General features: G+C 42.7%; 1 protein-coding gene across 4 annotated transcripts in view; it reads left to right on the top strand.

Annotated features, from left to right (window-relative positions):
• Window positions 1–167: 167 nt before the first annotated feature.
• The window catches only part of PPM1E (protein phosphatase, Mg2+/Mn2+ dependent 1E), a 62,615-nt gene continuing 46,575 nt past the window's right edge, over window positions 168–16,207 (top strand). For all 4 annotated transcript variants that reach the window (XR_011682392.1, XR_011682391.1, XR_011682390.1 and 1 more), the window contains exon 1: window positions 168–646. Coding sequence is in view for 1 of the 4 variants with exons in the window: in XM_071447869.1 (XP_071303970.1) it covers window positions 243–646 (404 nt within the window). In the remaining 3 variants the exon portion in view is untranslated. The remainder of the gene's footprint in view (window positions 647–16,207) is intronic.

Here is a 16,207-nt window from a genome sequence, read left to right as displayed (position 1 = left end):
CCCTCAGCGCCGCGCGCGCTCCCGACGTCCAGGCGCGCTCCCCCCCCCCTGCACCCCCCGCGGCGTGCGCGGCCCCGCGGCCCCGGCTCGGGAGCGCGCGCGCAGGCGGCGGGCGGGAGGGAGGGAGGGAGGGAGGAGGAGGAGGAGGAGGAGGAGGAGGTGGAGGAGGAGGCGGCGGCGGGCAGGGAGCTCTCTGCGGGCGCAGTGCTGATCCGCCGGCGGGCGGCCGGGAATGCGAAGCGATGGCCGCGGGCGGCTCGGGCAACGGCGGCGGCGGCAGCGCGGAGGAGAAGACCTACCGCCGCTTCCTCGAGCTGTTCCTGGGCGAGTTCCGCGGGCCCTTCGGGGCAGAGCCGGAGCCCGAGCCGGAACCCGAGCCGGAGCCGGAGCCGGCGGCCCCCCCTCCCGCTGCCGAAGCCGCGGGAGACGTTGACGAGGAGCCCGGGGCAGAGGGAGAAGCGGGAGCGGCCGCCGAGGCGGAGGAGGGAGAAGGCGGCGAGGGCGATGCCGGCGACCCTCAGCCGCCTGCCCCACCGCCGCCGCCCCCGCCGCTGCCCTCGCTGCCCCGGCCGCTCTCGGAGTACATCACGGAGGAGGAGGTGGAGGGCGAGTGCCTGGACCTCTGCCTGCAACAGCTCTACAAGTAGTGAGTGCCGGGCTGAGGGGAGCGGGGCAGGGCGCGGGGCTGAGGGACCCTCCTGTGAGGGGCTGAGGGACCCTCCTGTGAGGGGCTGAGGGACTCCCCCAGTGTGTGGCTGAGGAGACCCCCAGTGGGAGGCTGAGGGACCCTCCATGTGAGGCTGAGGGGCTCCCTAGCGTGAAACTGAGGGGAGTCCCCATGTGGGGCTGAGGGACATCCCAATGTAGGGCTGAGGGACTCCCCATGTGGGGCTGAGGGGACTCCCCCAATGTGGGGCTGAGGGAAGGAAGCGAGCACAGGGAGGATCCCCGAGGCAAAGGAGTTCAGGACTTCGGTGGTGCTGAGCATCCCGGGGTCACAGCGTCCTGCTCTGTGCGGCTGCCCCTGCCCCAAGGAATCCTCTGCTCTGTGCCCTCCGCTTGCCTCCGGCCGGGACAGGAGAAGGGAAGAGACAAGGGAGAGCCACGAGCATCCATCTGGAGAGCAGCTTGCTGGGGAGGGAGAGCGGTGGGGGAAATGTCTCACGCTCTGGTGCCAAAGCAAAGAGGGGGGTTTGCCTGTGGTTGATTGTGCTGGGGCTTGAAATTGAAATGTTCTCCCTGTGAGGGCTGGTAAATGGGGAAACCTCTGCCAAGAAGGGGAAAGAAGAAGGGGCAAGGGAAGAGAGGCGGTCCAGTCCCTTCACCCTTCCAAAAAAACCCTGCACATGGGGAAAAGCACACCGTGTATTCACAGACCGGGGAGAAAAGAGGAGTAGAAAGCCTTGGGAGAAAGCTATCCATAATCATGGGGATTTTTCTGCCGTCAGCTGGGGAAAGCCGGCTATACTCGGTTCTGTACGGAGGCAGTTTCCAGATCTGTGCTTTCTAAAGGCTGGTGCATAAAGAGGAAACAGATGGGATCTATTCCCAGTGTGGAAAGTCTGTGGACTGAAACCTAAAGATCAGTTACCAGTGCCTTGTATTGTGCTCAGCTCCGGCTTTGAAGGCTCGAAATAGAAGCGGTTGTTAGTGGCAATTCTTTAGGAACCTTTTTAAACTGATGCCACAGGAGGAGACAAATGAAGCTGTGAAAATCTGCACAGCACACCGGGGAGATTTTCTGCCATTGAGCCGGTAATTGTAATGAGAGGTGTTACTCAGTCGCAGAAATAAATAAATAAAGAGAGAAAAGAACCGGGTTTTACAACTGCATGGTCTGTTTCTATCCAGTTCTCATGTGCCCTCTGCGTTTGTGGACGGCAGGGACAACACAATGATAGCTGCAGAGGACAAAGCTCTCCTATTCACACATGCTCGCCCTGCCACCTTTGGAAAGTCTCTGGAATACAGCAGCACATTCATAGGATGTGGTAGAGAGCAGAGAGGCAAGTCCCTTCTACCTATTTAGGACGTGTTTTGTTGGGTTATTTTTAAACAGGTTTGTGAAATCCAAAGTCACGATAGTGGGAATAAAGTTTTAGACGTGGAGCAGATTACTTGAAAGTATTATTTGAAGGATAGCTATGAAATGATTTTGAGCTGGAATTCCTCCCCAATCCCTTCTCTCTCTGCCTGTCCCCATATCCCAGATTCCCCAATTCAAGGCTGAAATTAATAATAAGAAAAAAAAAAAAAAGATCTTTTGAGAGGAATCTTTTTATAGAGCCAGCTCTTGCCAGGTTGTGGCTCTTTGGGTTTTTTCAGCCTTCAATATGAATCTTTGGGTGGCCACTGAATGAAGCATCCCCTGGCTTTGTCTGTGGTGAAATCAATGCAGGCTTCCTCCTCTAGGCAAAAACCAAGGTCCACCTCAAAATCAAGAGAGCAGGGGATTATGCTGTGAGAAAACAGTTTCCTAAAGGCTTAAATAAAACATTTTAAAATGTTATAAACCAAATCTAACAACTCCTAAGACAGAGCTAAACTGAAATAGCTTTTCCTTGAATGATGGTGGAATCTGAGGTAAGTGGAAATATGCAGAAGTATTCCTCAGGTAAGGTACTGTATTTTTAGTTCACTCTCCAGTCACCAGAGAAACTTAAAATGTGACAAGACTGTAAAACAGGCAAAAGCAGAATCTTTTCACCCTTTACAGCCAAGGGCTCAGCTGGTTCCAGAGGTGGGAAACTTGATGTGTATGAGTGAAACTGCTCTTGTTCCAAACAGTTATGAAAGTGTTAAAATTTAAAAAAAAAAAATCTTAAATAAAAAAAGCACATGAAAACTCGTGTAAAAGGGAATATTTCCTTGGTTTGTCATTAGCAGGAGAGACTGTTCTGAAGGCATGTTTTCTGCAACTATATATTAGACAAATGACTGATTTGCATTCTATGTAGCATGAAGATAAAACCCATTGCTGTGAAAAATCCAACAGCTGTTTTTCAGCTATTTTAAGCACAGAGCTTTAGATCTTTTTGAGGAAAGTAAGACCATTTCAGAAATGAGAACATATTGCTAATCATGACAAAATATAATGTTTTTCTGCCACTGTGTAGATCAGTATCAAAGAGTTCTTATTTATGAGATTTTCCTGCTATTTTCCAAAAGACTCCTATTCCCCTTTGAGGTTCCCTGTTCCTGTTTGTTTCTTTTTTTCTTTTTTGTAGAGGCAACATATGCTTGGAAAATTAGATTAATGTAATCTTTATATCTGTCTAAATGCCACCAAATGGGCACTGTGTGTTTTCTTAGTGACCCTCCACAGAATGAAACCCAGCAATAGGAGGTGCATTAGAGGGAGAAAATAGTCAAAAGGGGATTGCCTTGGAACATTGGCTGGTAACCACAAAATGAACTCTCAGGCTACAGCTGGACCATATTATTCAAGAGAAAAAGATAATTTACAGAGTTTCTATTTAGAAACAAACATAGCAAGGCCTTAAAACATTAAATATGAGATCCCATCTCTTGCTCCTGCTGAATCAGACCTGATTTCTGACTCATTTTATAGGAAGAAGTTACTAACTTGAGTAACAAAGTTACATATCATGCTCTGGTCTCTTCCTCTTCCTACTGATACTTTTATTAAACCTGACACATTTAAGGAGCTGGTTCTTGACAAGACCTCTGAAAAACAAATCAGCAAAGTTGTGCTTGCCAAGAGAGGACACAGCCAGACTCTTACAAGTTGTGTCACCAGGAAGCACAAATTTGTCTTGCTGCTACACTCCTTTTTTCCTGTGCAAATGAAATGCTTGGAATAATTCAACTGTACATTCTCCTTGCTTTTCTTTCTCTCTTTTTTTGCCTCAAGCTATAGATGGTAATAGATATAGTTGGTATAATTTCTAGGCTCAGGTTTACTTGCAGTCATTTTGGAGGCACAACATTTTTGCCTTCAAATGTTCATTTAGAAATTCCAATTTCATTTGAACAAGCTTAGAAAGCAGCCCTACTTCTCCAGCGCTGAGTTTGCAGAAGATGGTAAGTAAAATTAAAGTAAAAATTATTGTTATGTCATCTTAAGTGCTTAACTAAGTCCCTGATGGCAACATTATTATTTTAAGGGCTGTAAAAGCCTTGCTTTGACTTGGAACATGGAGAGAAAAGCTTTGAAGCACTCTCTTTTTACATTTCTTCACAGAATACTGTGCAACATTCACAGAATACTTAGATTCCAATGAAATGCAGTATTTGAAGTGAGTTCTGTTAACTGATCCTTTCTTTCTCTTAAAGAGAGAAAATATTTTTTGCTTATGGATTTCCCACAGTCTTACTATAAAAAATCGAGCAAGGCAGTGCAGGCTCACCTTTCTAACACTGCAGTTATGTAGAATGTGGACAGTAAATGAGAATGAAGATTTTGCCCCTCAACTTGCAATGTTAAGCTAAAGAAAACCTTCTCATGGTAATTTTCCATGAGCAGAAATCCCTTTGTTAAATAAAGTAAGCTCTTGAAAATTGTTATTTCTGCTATCTCCACCTCTGTGGAGTGGAGAGATGGAATTCTTTCCCTTTAAATAGCAGACATACATGTTTTTAACTTGCTCTCTAAACCCTTCCACATGAAAGCTGGAACTGTTGTCACTTTAAGTTGAAATTCATGGATGATGCTGGATGGGCTTTCTTAGCATCATATTAAATAGGCTGTGATGTTTTACTCCTTCATAATTTGTCTTTTATAATCAATTCTATTGATTGCAATCTCAAAGCCCTTTTAGGAAATATAATTAACTACTTGCCATGTCTAATATTAATCACAAGGACCAACAAAAAGTCATTGCATCCTTTTTAACATGCTGCTTTTTTCATCATCTTTTGTGAGGTTTTACAATAGCAATGATAATGTTGGCCTGTGCCAACAATGAATGACAGGAGGAGATATTGGCTGCACCTGGCTGGGGCATTTTCTATGGTTAATGAGATTGGATAGAGAACATTCAATTTAGACTCCATAGTAGGAATATTTAGTCTAATCTAGGCTTGGATTAGATATCAGGAAGAAATTGTTCCCTGTGAGGGGGGAGGCCCTGGCACAGGTGCCCAGAGCAGCTGGGGCTGCCCTGGATCCCTGGCAGTGCCCAAGGCCAGGCTGGGCAGAGTTTGGGCCCCCTGGGACACTCCCATGGCAGGGGTGGCAGTGCCTGAGCTTTAAGGTCCCTTCCAAGCCAAACCAGGCTGGGATTTCCCATCCTGAGGCTGTTTTAGCTCTCACAGGAGAGCTCCAAGCTCAGGAATCCCTTCCAGGGGTGGCTGTGGAGCTGGCTGGGTACAGCTGGGGATGCTGACATCACCCCCAAGGGATTTTGGTGCTAGGAATCCTGGTGTTTCTCTGAGAATTGATCCTAAATCATCCCACAGGAGGGTGTGCAGAAAGTCAGGAGCTTCAGTGTTGCTGGTACCTTGTAGCTCTTGAAAAGAGCCCATGTTCTGGATGCTGGTGATGCCATGGCACACAGATTTCATCCCCCTTAGCCTAGAAATCACTATAATCTACAATTAGGTGGTGGTTAGAAATAAACATTTTCCAAACACAACAAATTCTCTACACATTGAGGGATTCTTCTTGTTGTTCCTAAGGCATATTCAGCTCACCCTCCCACGCTTTTAAAAATACTGAAGGAAATCAAATATTTTGATTCTCATTATAAAAAAAAAAAAGAGTATCAGCTCAAAAGAGCTATCTAAATTGCAGATTTACATTTTGTAATGGTTAACATATAAGGTGACATTTCAAAACTTCCTACTTTATGATTAAAAGGATGCTGAGTTTTTCAAGCACAAGGGTGACTATGCTTGGAAGTTGCTTTATATAGCATTAAAAATCATTCTTAGTGAACAGATTATGGAAATATATTCATTCCACTGCTTTTATTTCAATGAACGTTGCTGGTAGTACAACACATTAAAGGGAATTAATGCTGTTAGGAGCTTTTCACACCAAGATTTTTTTTGACCCAAGAGCAATTTGCACAGATTCTCTCCTCCTAAGTGAGGCTGTTTGCTTTTGAGTACAAACTGACTGAAGAATTAGATCTGTGCTAACACATTCTTTTTTTGGACCTTATACAACCACTCTTGAAACTAAAATCTTATTGGCCACTGTGTGGAACTACTTTTGACTCTACCTTTTGGATGTGATGAGCTTCATTCCTCTGGAGAGTTTGTTTGGTAATTCTTTATTGCACAAAACACTCTGCACAGAACATTTTTATTCTTTAAATCCCTCATTGTAACTTTAACAGTGGCAGAGTATTTCTCCACCTGTTCTTTGAAGAACTCAGGTGTGGTTCTTTTCATGGAAGGTTCAACTTTTAGTTTGCTTTGCATTCTGGGAGCAGAAGTTTCAGTGCCTTGCCTGCTGTCTCAGTGATGTTTGCTCTCATTCCTTTTTGTTGTCTGGCTAAATTGCTTACAAGATCACATTAAAAGCAAAAGCAACAGGGCATGCAGTACACAGATAATGAGAATACTATTTATTACTATATTTGATACCCTGAATATTCTCTGGCTGTTCCACACCATTTTCTTTCCTCCCATTGTTTGGTGCCTGCTCTTTTTTCATTTGTTTTCTCCTCGCTGTCTAGGAAAGACTTGTGAGAAAGGGGATGAAATGGACTTAGCAGTTTAAAACATTAGATGTTCTTTGAAGCATGCTGCAAGACAGTCTTATGCAATGCAATCACAATTATGTAATGCAAATGATTATAAAAACAAATGTATCCTGGACAATATGTGTGTGAGACATGTTAGGAACCCATGACACTGCTAAAGGGCCATTACTGAAAGTTGTACTTTAGGGCCTTCTGTTTGGGTTGGCTGAAATCTCAATTACTAACCAAATATTCCAGATTTTTGTTGTTATAACCCACTAGTGATTAGATAAAATGATTGCAGACTGTGGACTTGTTTTACAGAAACATTTTCTGCCGTGCCTTTGTACTTCATTAAGAAGAAACAACATTACCCGCCTTTAATAAGACATTTTATAAAGAAGTAATCATCAGAGCCATAAATTAGGAGTGCGTGGGAAATAGCTGCCCTTGGGTACTTCTATAATTAATACAGAAGTTAAACAAGTTAACCAGATTGCAGGATTACCTCAGTTTATGTTTGTATTGGATGGAAAACAGCTGAGGGCAAGCAATGATTGAGTAACTGCAGCAGCAGTTGAGGCTGTGCTGCTGCTCCCAGCCCTGAACTCTCTGGCACCCTCAGCTGGGTGGGTTTTGGTGGCAGAGCAGGATTGCAGAGGGGGCTGCTGAACTTTGATCGTGGGAAAATGGCCTTGGATGCACACAGACCTGAAGTGGGAAACTGCAATTACAGGAAAAGGAAGATTTGATTAATTGGGTAAAATTGTGGGCAGCCCCTTAATTTTCTCAGAGGGTAGGATTTGGGAGCTATTTTTGCTGGCCTTTGATGATCCAGCAAAGCCTGTTAAATTGTACCTAACAAATTTTCAACTTTAGTTTCTTCTGCTCTTCATTTACCAGAAAGAATTTGAGTCCTTTACTCGTTTGAGAATATGATTTTTTCATAGGCTCTGTACTTCCACACGATGTAACTAATAATAGAAGCAGCATGCAAAAATAGGCCCTTGGCATTTTAACTTCTTGGCACTTTCTGGAGGGCTGCTCCTTTCACCCCAGGCTGTGACCTTCTTACTGAGGTTCAGAGAGCTGAAATGAACGTGGTGAGTTGTTCCTCCTCAGTGCTACAAACACGGTGCTCTGCATGTTACATTCATTAGCTGCCACAACGACTCCATTCCTTCAGTCCTAACTCCAAGTTCTACAAGGCTGAAATCTCCCCATGCTCTAGTGGAGAATTCAACAAATTGTTGTTGTTTTCTTTTTTCTCAACAAAATAACTATTAAAAATAAGGTGAAAAACACAGGGAAACATTCAGTTCTTATTGGAACCTCTGGGTCCAACAGTGATAAATTATCAAAAATTCCAGCCTGGATAAAAAGCAGGAATTTAGTGAGTTATAAACTAAAGGCACACACTTACAAAAGCATGAGATATAATTTAAACAAAGGCTTTTCCAAGCTTTTTCTAGAAGTGGTGTCATTCTATTTGTCATCTCATTGCTGTGTCTGAGGAAATATTAATAATTAATGTATTTATTTATAAGTGCCCCTGTCTAAAACGAGTTTATGTTCTCAGCTCTCTTATTACCCCTTTCTTCTGAAAAGCTGGGTAAAAACCAAATATTTGGTAATGAGAAGCCAGAAGCTCAGTATTTCTGGGGATTAGAGGAGCACCCCTGTTTGGGACAGAGGCATTTTATGCCTGCAGAGCATGGGGATGTTGGGCTGTCCTTAGCTCTGCTTTCTCACTGGAGTTTGCTCCTCAGAGAGTGAGGGATCCACCTGGTGTGACATGAACTTAACTTCTCCTCCTCTTGGCACTCCAAAAAGTTCCAATTTTCAAATATCCAAAGTATGGGATTCTAGAAGAAAATTAATTGATCCTAACCTGAAGTAGAGAAGTGCCCCCAGTAGAAATGAGCATTGATAAAACAGAAGTGGGAGCTTTTAACCTTTTACCTTAGTGGTACAAACTGTGTAAATCAATGGAAATGATTGTCTCCTATATAAACAGAGAGTGAGAGAGATCACTGGGTAAAAGTGCTGCAGCTCCCTGTGGGATGAGTGGAAAAGCAGCTGCAGGTTCTGGGATGTGTGGCCAGGCTGGAGAGGAGCTGAGCCTGCATTAAGTGACTGCTCCCCTTCCCCAGTGCATTGAGAACCAATTGGAAATGCTTTAAAATTCCTCCTTGCTGTCAGCTTCTCTCAGTTTGGCTGATTAGGAATGACCCAGAGGATCATACAGAATGCTTCAAATCTCAATAATTACATTGCAGATTAATTTTAGAGAGGTTTTTTTGGCTTTTAGATACTTTTGGTTTAGCACCCCACAATTCACACTCACTTTGTTTTCCTAAGTGCCAATGCTGTCCCTGACATACAATAAAGTCATCTCCAAAAACATGAGCCAAGCCACAGAGTTCTAAATCTGACTCTGGGGATTAGAGAAAAAATAGTTTATCCTAAACAATTACTAAATATCCAAAAAATATTTCTCTCCTCCCTGAAATTTTACAAACTCTTTCTGTGTCTTGGGAGATGCAAGTAAAAAGGCTTGTAAACAGTGAATATATAGAGTAGAATACAATAAATCTGAAAAATACTTCTTAAATTCATCCTAGCTGGTTGAAAAATTAATGCAGAAAGCAATGAGCTCTAAATATTTAGATTATCATTCTTTAGAAAAGCTCTTCCATTTCTGTTAATGTAATTCTATATTAAATAGCTTTAAGAAACCAATTACAAGATATATGTCTTATACAGTACAAAATATGGGATTTACCTAATAAAAAGCTAGTTTTGCATTAACATATTGAAAACTATTCCATTTAATTTATTGTCCTCTGAAAACGGATGGATTTGTTCAATTCCTGTTTCCATGCTCTGTCTGTGCTTCTTAACAGGAATAAAAAGAAAGGTGGTAACTTAAATCTGGAATTTACACCTTGTGGAGTGGGTATTAGTTTTTCTTTTTCTGAAACAGAGATAACAAAGAACATCTGTTGGGGAAGTACAAAAAGAAAAAGGAAAGCACTTTGAGGAAGTCTGCTTTATGTTTGTGAAGAGATGAGGCCCAGCTCATTAAGGGAGTGTGAAAGAATAAAACAGAAAGAGGAAGAAAGAGTTAAATAATACCACAAACATGAATGACCCACCCATTCATTCCTTAGAGAATTGTCGCAGACATCTTTCATGAAAAATCCTTTCTTAGGATTTTTTCCTTGTGAGAAGCTGCAGTTTCAGCAACCAAAAATAACCAATGGTTATCTGCTGCTGTGGAATGCAACAGGTAGACCTGGGATTGGTCTCCTGTGGATGTTGGGATTTCCTGACCACTCATGGCAGAGCTGGCTCTTGCTCTGTCTGGGACACAGATCTTTGTTATTCATTCTTTGCTATTCTTAGCTTAGCTAGCTTCTCAAGAAACCTTTTCCTTTCTATTGCCTTTTAGTATAGTCTTAATGTAACATATATCATCAAATAATAAATCAAGCCTTCTGATCATGGAGTCAACATTCTCATCTCTTCTTCATCCTGAAAACCCTTGTGACCACAGTCACAGAGAATCATTGTCAGTCTGTGAAAGGGGTTTGCAAAAGAGAGAAACTCCTCACATTTTTGGTGCTGGCCCAGCTCCTGAGCTGAAGTTGGTTACACAGGGCTGGGTTTGTACTTGGACACCCTGTGAGGCATCAGGGCTGTGCCTTTACTTTAGAGAAGGATTTGGTGCTTTCATTTGCTATTAATACCCTGCTAGCAGCTCCAGATGCTTTCAGGGAGCTGGTTTGGGCTGCACTCAGGTTTTTTGGAAAGACTGATAAAATAATTCATGTGTCTCCTCTCGGTGCCGTGCGAGGTGCGACAGCGCTCGCGTTGCCTGTGGCTGTCTGGCAGACAGAACAGAAATGCAGAGGTGTTAAACCCTGCCAGTGATCCTGGGAGCAACAATAAACCTGGAAATTCCAGGGCAATGCCAAGCTCCACACTGTGGCTGGAGGTCAATCTGCATTTTTTACATGTCAAGGACTTCTTCCGAGTTATGCCAAAGGAAGTTTGGGCTAAATAAAAAGGCACAGGATATGACCCTCAAAAATTGCTGTTTTTAAATCTAAGAATAAACTAACACATCCTCCAGTCTCATAAACCCTTATGTCTCAGAACTGAGTTAATTAATTTACTCTATATTTATCCTTTATTTTAAGGAAGATGATTTGTTTTACTTTTCTAGGAAAAAGGAAGGATAAATACATAAAGCAGGGCAGGAGGTTGGAAAATTTATAGGGGAAAAAAAGAGAAAAGAGCAAGTCACTCTTGGTTTAAAAGTAAACATTCAAAAATTCTTCTCCACTTAAGAGAATCCTTTTCATTCTTAATCTTTTCTCCCCACCCTCTGCCAGTTCAGTGACAAAGTTTTCATTTCTGTAGCTATAATTTAAATTATATTGTGCTGCTGCTACAAGAACAAATCCAGTTGGGAGTCTTGTTAGACAAGTGCTTTCCTTGTACCTCTAGAAAAGTTCCATATAAAAATGGCATTTTAAAATGCCATAAAAATTCCTAAAAAGGAATATGGAAGTGAAAAGGTGAATTAGAAACTGCTGCCAAACCAAGTAATCATTGAATCACCACTTAGCTCAAATGATACAACTGATGTAAATTTAAAATAATTGAGAAGAAACTCTGGTGTTGGGCTGGCTTCTGAAAAATGTACTTGGAAACATTTTAGACTTCTACTGTGCTATCAAGAAGCTTGGAAAGTTTCCTTAAAAAAAGAACAAACTGAAATTTCAGTGGTGGTGTTTTCCAACAGACATAGCAGTCACCAGTTAACCTTCAAGAAAGGGGCAGAATGAGAAAATGTAATAGACACAATGGAAAATAATTTCAAAATAAAATTGTGAGGGCAATTAGACCTGAAGCATTGGATCAGCTCAGACAATTGAGAGGAATTGCCAGGATGATGACTTCAGTTACCTTCCATAACCAGGCTGTGTTTAACCCTCCCAGTAAAACACTGATTGCACCTCATCACTCAGGGCCTTCCAGGTAGAGGCTGGAGAGCTGAAATCGATCCAAGGCACAGCACTCCTCCCTGGGCACTGTGAAAAACTGGATTTTCTGTTTGATCCCTTGGGCAAAGGGCACCTTTTACCCAGCCATCCTCCCTGCTTTATTCAGTGATGTACCTGTAGGGCAACAGCTGAAATATCAGAACTATGCACCTATAGAATTGTCATCTTTCTCAAGTCTCAGCATTCTCTTTGCCAGGGTTGTTTCTGCCATGACAAGGCAAGTCTGACAAGGCAAACACTTGGTACAAATTGTCTTGTTCATCCATGTTTCTGTGGTCTAACCACCTAGAGATGCTTTTATGTTCCAGGAGTAGTTGGAAAAAAATCTTTCATTCTCTACCAGTCCCTATTGTTGTTTTATACATAGGAAATAAGAATTCCTCACAGTGCAGAAATCTCATAGCAAACAGAAGGACACTGACAAGTTACCCCTGAATGTGGTGCTGATGAACTTACACCAATTTGGATGGGATTGGTAATGAGTAGATTGGTTCTTTCTGACATCCAAGAGAAATTGGTGATTGTTAGATTTGTTCCTCCTCTTTTGTAAGGGATCTGGTTCTCTGCTGGTTGCTGGCAGAATTGAAGTGTGGAGTGATGTGTTGACCTAATACCAAAACAAGGCTTTTGCAATATTCAGTATATTTATACAGTATATACATTATATAGTATAGTATAGTATATTAAGTATATTTGTAACTCCCCCAATTGCACGTTCCAGCCCACATGCTGGGATATCCTGTAACAGAAAACATTCCACAAGTATTATTCTGCTCCAAGATTCATCTGTTCTTTTCCACCTCCTGGATCCAAAGATAGTTTACACATCTCTGTTGTGTGAACACAGTCAATTGTATGAGGATGATGCCTCTCTCTGCATTTGCTTGCAAATATTCATTATTCATTTGTTGTAACCATAATATGAGAAAAACTAAAATAAATGCATGATAAGGCAGGATTTTTACCTCAGATGCAAGGCTGATTAATTTTACTGGCATTTTTACTGCTGCTCTCTGTGTGTAGTTATAAAACCATTGTAGTACTCTGTGAAAAGAGGAGAGACTACTACTGTGAGTATGAGTAGCAAATACAAGCTGCCAGTCTCACTTAGAGCAAGGGGAAGTGACATGATAAGGAAATTTTACACTCAAGTGTCTAAAATTGCTGCCCTCATCATAACACTGGTGGGAACAACAAACTGGGGAAGTTCCTGAAAAATGGCAGCGTAAACAAAGCTCTTTGGGAAGTGTTGCCCTTGATATCAGGCTTGAAAATATCGTTCTGATTGTTTTATTTCTGCAAAATACTGGCCATTGTGCTCAATAATAGGGGAAAAAAAGCTCACAAATGCACAGCCCTGTCTAGAACAGCATTTATCTGTAGGCAACAAGTTGCCCATGAGCCACCAGTAAGGTCAAATGAGTTTTCTGAATTAAAAATAACCGGATTGGGAGCTTATTAAAAATAGAGAATTGGTTAAACGATGTGTTAGTGTGTGTATGCAAGGTGTTAGTGTGTGTGGTGGTGTCAGGTCAGCTGTCTGTTCTCTGCCCTGAGATGCATGGCATGGCTCTGCTGCAGCCCATGCTCTGAAGAACGAGTCTGGACTCTTCACTTTTCGGTCTTCAGGTTGTTTATCAATTCTTATCTATAAAATTTTCTTTCTGCCCAGCCAAGGTCTGCTCAGCAGGGCAGGCACAGGCACTCTGACCACCCCTGAGGGGGTGTCATCCTTTTATACCACAAACTACGTAAATCATATTTACACTTAATTCCCAATACCTATCATCTGTGTTAGACAGTGCACTTCTACTCTAAACCAATCCCCAAGTGCCAACAGCACAGCAGAAAATGGAGAAAGAGAAGAAGAAAGAAGGACTGGACACGCCCTGATTCCTCCATCTTGTCCCTATAACCCCCACACCAAAAATCCTAAAATCTACATTTTCACCCTGTGAATATTTTATTATTACACCATTCAAGCCTGTGTGGCTTTCACATCCCCATACCAAGCTGGCAATTCATTGGAAGGACCAAAATCAAATGCCCAGGTGTTCTGGGCTGCTGCCAGGGTCTCTGAGCCCCCCGATGGGATTCTTGGCAACGCTGGACATCCAGAGGGATGGGATGAGTTCCCACATGGTGGGGTTTTTGTTCTGAATTAAGAATGTAGGAGAACTGTGATGTTTTCCTCTCCAGTGTCTCAGAAATGCCACAGGAACTGAAATAAGGAACTGTCCATGCTCTAAGGTGGTTTGGAGTAAAAGTGAGGGAAGGAAGAGTCAGAGGTGATGCTTGGTCACCTGCAGGGAACTGACCTCCCCCAATAAAGTGTGTGAAGCACCTTATGGAATGTCCATTTATGTAAAAACCAGTGATAATCTGTGGGACTCTAAACCCATTTACTGTGCTCTTTAACTTCACCAGATTTGCTCCAGTGATAACTCTGAGCTGTCATCTCCCTTTTTCTGAAAAATATTTAACCCCGAAAAATCCAATCTGGCTGGTACAGAATCCTGAATGGCCACATTGGATATGGATTCTGCCCATCAGTGCTCTCCCTGTTTGTCTGGATAAGTTTCATTCAAGCCCTATTGATCACAATTAAGAGTTGAAATTAGAAATTGACTTTCATTAGCTCAAGGCAGATTAATCTCAAGGCACTGGAGGAGGTTGTACTCACTTTCTGTTAGTGAAGTTGACAATCAGGTTCAGCAGGAATCCAAAAGTGCAGTGGGAAGGCTGTATCCCAATATCTTAATGTGACAGCTACCCAGGGAATTACTTTCAGAAGCAGAAGAAGGGAAACTGGAAACACTGAGGGGGTGGATGCAGACAGATATGACAGGATTCTAAGAACCTGGGATTCCTGACAGCGTAGGCCTCCAGAGCCCACCCACTGAGCTTTGGCAGGTAATAATCTAGGAAATTATAATACACTTATTTTAAGAGAATCCGTTGAGATGTTTGATCCTAGATCTTCATTACATATACAGCAAGGCTTTTGCTGCTGGAGCTCTGTTATTTTCCCAATTATCTTGAAGGCAGGAAGAGATTTCAGAATGGATTTTGTAATGGTGTAGCATCCAGTGAAGTGAGCACAAGTCTGACCACATTCTGCAGAACGTATCATCGTGATATTCCTGTAGGAAAAAAATGTTCAGTCAACTTGGATGTGCTGCTCCTGAATGGAGCTGGCTGAGATCCTCGTGCTCTGTGTGTGGGTAATGATATTGCAAAAACCTGGCACGGGGAGGAATCACTGCAGCTGAAGAGCTCAGATTTACACCCCCCAAAACTGCTTGGTTTCTCCAGAAACTCCTCATTTCAACAGAGCAACCCTGTGCAAATGATGGAATGAAATGTTTACAAACAGTGGAATTCGTAGTGCTCAGCCCATTCCTCTGACACAAAGCCACTGGACAGCTTTGTCTTACAGCTCAGCAGATTAAGGCTGGATCTGTGTGCTCCTACAAAAACCTTCCTTCCTCCCCCCTCCCAGCCCCCTGAACATATTCTGAACCTGGACTAGAAAGTGTGTGTGTGTAATTGGGGAAAGAAATGGAATCTATTTCCTGGTGACAGGGGACTTCAGGCTCTGCTGGGACAAACGGCAGCGCCTTTAATGAGCTTCACGGTGCAAGATTTAGTGCCAGGGTGGAGGAATTCCTGTCAGAGTGGGGCTCTGATAGGACTTATCAAAGAGTACATGCTACTTATCTATCTTAGGCAGGGAACTCTAACTCCCTTTAACTGTCAGCACATCTATAATCCTTCCAAGTCTGGAATTGTTGATAGAGTGCCAAATATCTTGGGTTATGGATTGCCAGAAAGAGGGAGATCTGTGTTTGTAATCTCAAACAAAGCAAATGTAGCTGTTTAATGAAATTCTGCTGAGCTTTTAATATGGTATAATATAAGCTTGGTTTGTTGTGGGTTTTTTTCAGTATTGTTTTGGAGATAAGACAGAAGGATGGGGATATAGAGAGATTTGGGGATTATAGCTACCTACCCACAGATAGATAGCACAGGCAAACCCAGCCATTTATGTTGTTATTTTTGCATGATGGGAGTCTTAACATACACACTGGAATGTTCTGGTCAATTAGTACCTTTGTGGCATTATGAACACGGTGTTAAAGGACACTGGAGATGAGACAATGTTGGAGCATTCAGCAATGAAAAAATAACATCAAAAAGGACAAAAAGCCTCTGCTGAATGGTGTAATCAGCAAGGAGGCTATTTTAATTCTAATTCTCCATGAATCAACATCTGTCTGCTTGCTGGTTTATCTTTAAAGGCATACACACGCAGACATGAGCATGCACAGGCTCTGGAAAGAAATAGATTTGAATTTAGAGCTGATTGAGGCCGTGGCTTCACTCCTGAAACCCAAGTCCTGTGCTAAATCTCAGCACAATTTCTGCCAGCTGCAGTACCAGGCTTTAGCTCAGGGTTCCTGTTCCCTTCCTCATCTA

The sequence above is a fragment of the Agelaius tricolor genome, unplaced genomic scaffold, assembly GCF_023055355.1.
Source record: "Agelaius tricolor isolate 1412-34295 unplaced genomic scaffold, bAgeTri1.0.p SCAF_25, whole genome shotgun sequence".
Taxonomy (NCBI): Eukaryota; Metazoa; Chordata; class Aves; order Passeriformes; family Icteridae; genus Agelaius; species Agelaius tricolor.
The sequence above is the reverse complement of the archived record's forward strand: the minus strand, read 5'-3'. Positions and strand labels throughout refer to the sequence as shown.